The sequence below is a fragment of the Micropterus dolomieu genome, linkage group LG19 (assembly GCF_021292245.1).
Source record: "Micropterus dolomieu isolate WLL.071019.BEF.003 ecotype Adirondacks linkage group LG19, ASM2129224v1, whole genome shotgun sequence".
In the NCBI taxonomy this organism is placed as follows: Eukaryota; Metazoa; Chordata; class Actinopteri; order Centrarchiformes; family Centrarchidae; genus Micropterus; species Micropterus dolomieu.
In genome coordinates this window covers 33,240,246-33,246,643 of record NC_060168.1, presented here as the reverse complement: position 1 = coordinate 33,246,643, position 6,398 = coordinate 33,240,246, and the positions used below count along the sequence as shown (strand labels likewise).

At 46.8% G+C, this 6,398-nt stretch overlaps 2 protein-coding genes across 4 annotated transcripts in view; one reads left to right on the top strand and one right to left on the bottom strand.

Moving 5' to 3' along the window:
* Positions 1 to 4,128, bottom strand: part of selenot2 (selenoprotein T, 2) — a 5,551-nt gene extending 1,423 nt beyond the window's left edge. The window contains exons 1-4 of the mRNA XM_046030788.1: positions 3,874 to 4,128; positions 3,117 to 3,227; positions 2,910 to 3,036; positions 2,740 to 2,827 (exon numbers count right to left, since the gene is read on the bottom strand). Of these exons, the coding sequence (XP_045886744.1) occupies positions 2,740 to 2,827; positions 2,910 to 3,036; positions 3,117 to 3,227; positions 3,874 to 4,088 (541 nt within the window). The 5' untranslated portion in view covers positions 4,089 to 4,128. The remainder of the gene's footprint in view (positions 1 to 2,739; positions 2,828 to 2,909; positions 3,037 to 3,116; positions 3,228 to 3,873) is intronic.
* LOC123957745 (cytochrome c oxidase assembly protein COX18, mitochondrial) overlaps positions 1 to 6,398 on the top strand; it is a 14,480-nt gene that overhangs the window by 2,251 nt on the left and 5,831 nt on the right. The window contains exon 2 of one of the 3 annotated variants that reach the window (XM_046030782.1): positions 5,074 to 5,264. The exons of 1 other annotated variant lie outside the window; for it this stretch is intronic. The gene's annotated coding sequence lies outside the window, so the exon portion shown is untranslated. Of the gene's footprint in view, positions 1 to 3,146; positions 3,257 to 5,073; positions 5,265 to 6,398 lie in introns of those variants that run through there. One more of the 3 variants, XM_046030783.1, reaches the window with a different exon arrangement.

Below are 6,398 nucleotides of genomic sequence, written 5' to 3'. Positions count from 1 at the left end.
GGAGCGGTCAGAGAGAGAGGGGACAGAAAACGGCGTCACACCGGGAAGGAGCGGGGACAGAAAACGGCGTCACACCGGGAAGGAGCGGGGACAGAAAACGGCGTCACACCGGGAAGGAGAGGGGACAGAAAACGGCGTCGGAGCGGTCAGAGAGAGAGGGGACAGAAAACGGCGTCACACCGGGAAGGAGCGGGGACAGAAAACGGCGTCACACCGGGAAGGAGCGGGGACAGAAAACGGCGTCACACCGGGAAGGAGCGGGGACAGAAAACGGCGTCACACCGGGAAGGAGCGGTCAGAGAGAGAGGGGACAGAAAACGGCGTCGGAGCGGTCAGAGAGAGAGGGGACAGAAAACGGCGTCACACCGGGAAGGAGCGGGGACAGAAAACGGCGTCACACCGGGAAGGAGCGGTCAGAGAGAGAGAGGGGACAGAAAACAGCGTCACACCGGATTGTGTGCTGAATTATTTTGGTGAGATTTAGAACATTTGACTGGCTCAGATATTAATTTCTGATAAAAAGAGACGTTCTATTCTTTTATGATCAGATTTAAAAGACTTCATATTTTGAACTTCTTTACCTTCTTTGGAAAATCTTACATTCACAAACGTTCATTCAAACGTTATCTTGAAGCATCACCAGAAGAGTAAAAGAGTTTAATGTGCTGCTTGTTACTGAACTGTCATCTTCTATTCTGTTGTTTTATTTTGTTTTGGCTGCAGATTTTCGCTTGACATGAAGAAGATTTAAGAATAAATCAGTTGGACTTTCTGCACCTCAGCCTGACCTTCAGACGGAGGCTGCTCCATTCTGACAAATCAGGATTAGTGACTGACTTGGAAACATCATGTTCATCATTGAGCTTTTAAAACTGATCGTTTTTTTGAATGATCCAAAATCAAGTAGGAAAAAGTAATCAAACATTTTTAACTTTAAACTGCGTCTTCGAGCCAACAGGAAGCGCGTGTGTTCGCGCCGAGCAGGGCAGGGTTTGAGTTTACGTCGACAACTCGTAACGTTACAACGCTGAAATTCAACAGTGGCGTTCCGTTCAGCAGGAAAGTGCCGGCGCTGCTGATGTAGAAACCTCCTCCGTGTTTACGGTCACACCTGAGAGAAGCTCGTCCGGCGAGCAGCAGAGGCCGTTTCACACCTTCAACCAGCAGCATCGACGCTGCAATATTTTTCTTTTCTGATGTGAAACATACAGGAACGATTTGACTTCAGCTGTATTTGAAAAGAATTAAGCATCCGAGAATTATTGGAGCGATTTAGCGGGAAAATGCAAGAAAATAAGCAAAGCCTGCTGGAACCCTTAAACCAGAGTAAATGACGTCATGGAAAATCTGAACCGTGCGACTTTTCCTTTAGGTGGTCGAGTTCATTTGACATCGCTCTGTTCTGCGATGACGACATATTGTGCAGCCGTAATCGACGCTCACTCACACCTGCTACCTCTCAGCTGCTGATGCCGCCGCGTATCGCTCCAAGATTTTCCATATCGATACCTCGACTGCGATACCGGTTCCTGAACGATGCTTTTTTCGATACCAATTTTATTCTCAACAAACGGAGAACCATTGTTGTTTGTATAAAGTAACTTAATTATCACATTATTATCATTAATAGTAATTAATGCTTTTAATTAATAAAATAGTAATAATTAAATGCTACTGCTTGTCAAAACCAAGACATATTTTCAATGTAACAAAGGCCTGTATTGTGTTTATTCCTTTCTCTTTAGTTTTTATGTCATTTCATTGTTTATTAATTATATATTTTTTATTGTTTATGTGAATTTGTGCTCTGGCAACAACCTCAACATTCATGGCAATAAGCCTGAGAGAGAGAGAGAGTTTCTGCCACTACATATCACTAGAGGACGAGGTGTCCAGGAGACAACTATCACAACAGAAAGTAAACTCAGTCGCGCGTCTTTAATCCAGTGCAGCAAAGTCGCAGACATCAGCCCAAGGATCGGTACGTGATGTCACCGCCACACGGAAGCGCTTCCGCCGGCTGCACTGTGGCGGTGGCGTCACTTACTGATCCTTCAGAAATACTTGGGAAAATGTGGCGTGTGTGGAAGCTACTCTGTCAACAAAAGAGCTTTGATTTGATTCAGAAAACAGCGACGCTGCCGCCGAGCTACTGAGAAATGTAGGTAAATTAGTAACGGCGCTACTTGTTGCAACGCTGCTCGTACGGTGGGCATGTTGAAGCAGCTCGGTGACAGTAGGGCGCTGAGACGACGACTCTGTCTCTGTCTTTTTGCAGCAAAGACGGAGCAACTTTCTGCTCTTAAGTTTATTCCACGCACAGTCAAGGTTGGTCGTGTCGCAAATATTGATTACATCGCGCGCTGTTGCATCAAGCCACACTTTTGATTTTCTCCACGTCTTTTACATCCACGAGCCACGTCTCTGTGCGTAACCGACGTGAACTCGTGTTTACATCACCACAGCCAATTACAATCACTTTTAGATTTCGGCACATCAAGAATGCCGCATGCTTATTGGCTCATTCGCGTTAACAAGGACCTTTAGGTATCGAACTTTGGTACCGCAAGACGAGACATTTTTAGATACTCGATGGTATTGAGGCAATTCGGTCGGTGCCTAAAAAGTATTGAACTCGAGACGCAGCCCTGCCGCTGAGCCACGTGAAGGAAGTGGGAGGGAGGAGCAGGTACTGTAGAAAAGGCCTCTCCCCCACCTCCTCGTCCAATCAAAACTCACCGTTTAGCGTGACTTCGAAGGCCCCCGTGGACAGGAAGTGCGTCTCCATCATGTTGCAGAAGAAGAACGCCATCAGACAGGAGAAAATCTGAAAAAACGTGTGGGGGGGGCACATTAAACCCGTTTCCGTGGCGACCATCTGAAGCATGCGTTGCCGTGGCGACTGGTACCTTGTTGTCCTGACTCCAGGTCCAGGCTCTGGGCGTGTCGAGGCCGAGGAGGACGAAGGGGTTCTGGCCGCTGACAACGAGCAGGATGGCGAGGAGCTTCAGGTAGGAGATCAGGTTGCCGACACACCTGAGGGGAGGCGGAGCCGGTTTGTACAGGCGATTTCACTTCATGTCAACAACAACATGACATCACAGGTGAGAGCTCACCTGTTGAAGGGGGTGGGGGGGTAGTTCTCTCCCTGGATGCGGATGTCCGGGTACAGCTGGCTGATGGACCGGGAGTACTCCTGGAACACCTTACTGTAGCCTCAGGAGATACTGACACACACAGAGGACACACCTGTCAGGTGAGGGTTTACCTGGCCCGCCACGACGCTAGAGTCTGCCGGGAGCCAGATTATTATTGATGCTAACTGTTAGCAGTTAGCTTCCTCTGACAGGAGCCAGATTATTATTGATGCTAACTGTTAGCAGTTAGCTTCCTCTGACAGGAGCGAGATTATTATTGATGCTAACTGTTAGCAGTTAGCTTCCTCTGACAGGAGCATGATTATTATTGATGCTAACTGTTAGCAGTTAGCTTCCTCTGACAGGAGCATGATTATTATTGATGCTAACTGTTAGCAGTTAGCTTCCTCTGACAGGAGCGAGATTATTATTGATGTTAACTGTTAGCATTTAGCTTCCTCTGACAGGAGCGAGATTATTATTGATGCTAACTGTTAGCAGTTAGCTTCCTCTGACAGGAGCGAGATTATTTTACGATGCTAACTGTTAGCAGTTAGCTTCCTCTGACAGGAGCGAGATTATTTTACGATGCTAACTGTTAGCAGTTAGCTTCCTCTGACAGGAGCGAGATTATTTTACGATGCTAACTGTTAGCAGTTAGCTTCCTCTGACAGGAGCGAGATTATTATTGATGCTAACTGTTAGCTCGCTGTTAGCACTTAGCTTCCGGACTCACCAGTACTGGAACTTGAGCACGGGCCCGGTGTACATGGAGGACTTGCCGGGCTTCCCGGGCTCTAAATCCGGCGGGGTGTCCGGGGAGAGGCCGGGGCTGTCGGCCTGCTGGTCTCCTCGCTGCGGACTCGATCTACCGAGATAAACGTCCCGGACCGTGAGGGCCGTGAAGAGGAGCAGAGCCGCCAGGAGGCCCGCCTGGCTGAACTCCGCCATGTCTGCTGTGGTTCAGCAACAGAAGGGGGACCGGTCTGTCCGGGAATACCAGGATCCACTACACCACTTCCGGGGGACATTTCACAATAAAAGAGCAGAGAGGTTTTTGTCCTCTGGTGGAAAGTAACTAAACATATATATATATATATATATATATATATATATATATATATATATATATATATATATAGTTACTGTGTTTAAATACTGCTCTGAGGTACTTGTACTTCGCTTGAGTATTAATTCTTCTTTTGTACTTTTTACTGCATTAATACGACAGTACAAACTAAACATGATGTTTTTTAATTGATTAAACGGACCAACAGAACATAAAGTATTTAAAATGACCTCCAGCTCGACCAGCTGCGAGATTAAAGGGCTTCTTACAAACATCTGTGCGTCAGTAATAATTGTCTAATAACAAAAGTTAACATAACTCATTGGGCTACATACTTAACGAGCACTTTTAGTCTATAATTAACAAAGGAAAGGAAATTCAAGGGTTAACTGGACTCTGGTGAAGATTTATAATTTATGGACATTTTTTACTTTTGTGCTTTTACGTAAGTAAAACATTTACTTGTTGTGGAGTATTTGTGTTGTTTTGCTACTTGAAGTAAAGAATCATGAATAATTTGGGATCTAGAGGTAAAAATATCTTTCTTGTTTTCGTGTTCTTCATGTGTTTTATATATGCTACATTTAATAAATCAAACTGGTTCAGGGATTAATTTCATGAACGTATTTGTGTCATTTAAAAAACAACTCTAATAGAAAGAGCACAAACACATTTAATGAGAGTTTATTCTGCTGAGCTTCATTATTGAGTATTTCGTTCTTTTATGGTGAAGTTCTGTGACCTGTTTCCGGTGTGGTTGGGGGAAGTTTCCTGTAAATCAGCTAATTATTTGCCGTTTCCTCTGAAACATGTTGTTTATTTTCTCTAATCTGTTTAATTTAATTAGTTTATATCGTTTTTATTTAGTTCGGTGAGACGTCACAGACGCGCGACAGTAAACAGCGTGACGTCATATGCGTGGGACGGTGGATGGAGGGGCGAAGGTGACGGAACACACATGCACAAACGCAGATTTAAAGATTTCTTCTTCTCCGCTCCGACACGCGGACTGTTCTCACCGCACAGAGCCGGCTCACCTGACGGCTGACGTCACACAGGTGCGTTCACGATTGATTGTGAACTATGAGTGTGTTTCAGTGAAACTTTCGCTCAGGTGAGCCAGTGCGTTGATGACGTAACGCGGGGTCTTATTGCCCTTTTTATTGATTGTTGTTTATTTAACGATGAAACGTTCGAACTTTAACCTGAATGAAAACAAAAGAAAACTCTGAGACAGACTGACCGAGACAGACTGACCGAGGCAGACCATCACAGACCGAGACAGACCATCACAGACTTAGGTCTGTCTCGGTCTGTCTCGGTCTGTGATGGTCTGCCTCGGTCAGTCTGTCTCGGTCTGTGATGGTCTGCCTCTGTCGGTCTGTTATGGTCTGCCTCGGTCGGTCTGTCTCAGTCTGTGATGGTCTGCCTCGGTCGGTCTGTCTCAGTCTGTGATGGTCTGCCTCGATCGGTCTGTGATGGTCTGTGATGGTCTGCCTCTGTCGGTCTGTGATGGTCTGTGATGGTCAGTCTGTCAGTCTGTGATGGTCTGTCTCGGTCTGTCTCGGTCTGTGATGGTCTGCCTAGGTCTGTCTCGGTCTGTTATGGTCTGCCTCGGTCGGTCTGTCTCAGTCTGTGATGGTCTGCCTCGATCGGTCTGTCTCAGTCTGTGATGGTCTGCCTCTGTCGGTCTGTGATGGTCTGTGATGGTCTGCCTCTGTCGGTCTGTGATGGTCTGTGATGGTCAGTCTGTCAGTCTGTGATGGTCTGTCTCGGTCTGTCTCAGTCTGTGATGGTCTGCCTAGGTCTGTCTCGGTCTGTGATGGTCTGTGATGGTCAGTCTGTCAGTCTGTGATGGTCTGTGATGGTCAGTCTGTCAGTCTGTGATGGTCTGTCTCGGTCTGTCTCAGTCTGTGATGGTCTGTCTCGGTCTGTCTCGGTCTGTGATGGTCTGCCTCTGTCGGTCTGTGATGGTCAGTCTGTGATGGTCTGTCTCGGTCTGTCTCAGTCTGTGATGGTCTGCCTCTGTCGGTCTGTGATGGTCTGTGATGGTCTGCCTCTGTCGGTCTGTGATGGTCTGTGATGGTCAGTCTGTCAGTCTGTGATGGTCTGTCTCGGTCTGTCTCGGTCTGTGATGGTCTGTGATGGTCTGCCTCTGTCGGTCTGTGATGGTCTGTGATGGTCAGTCTGTC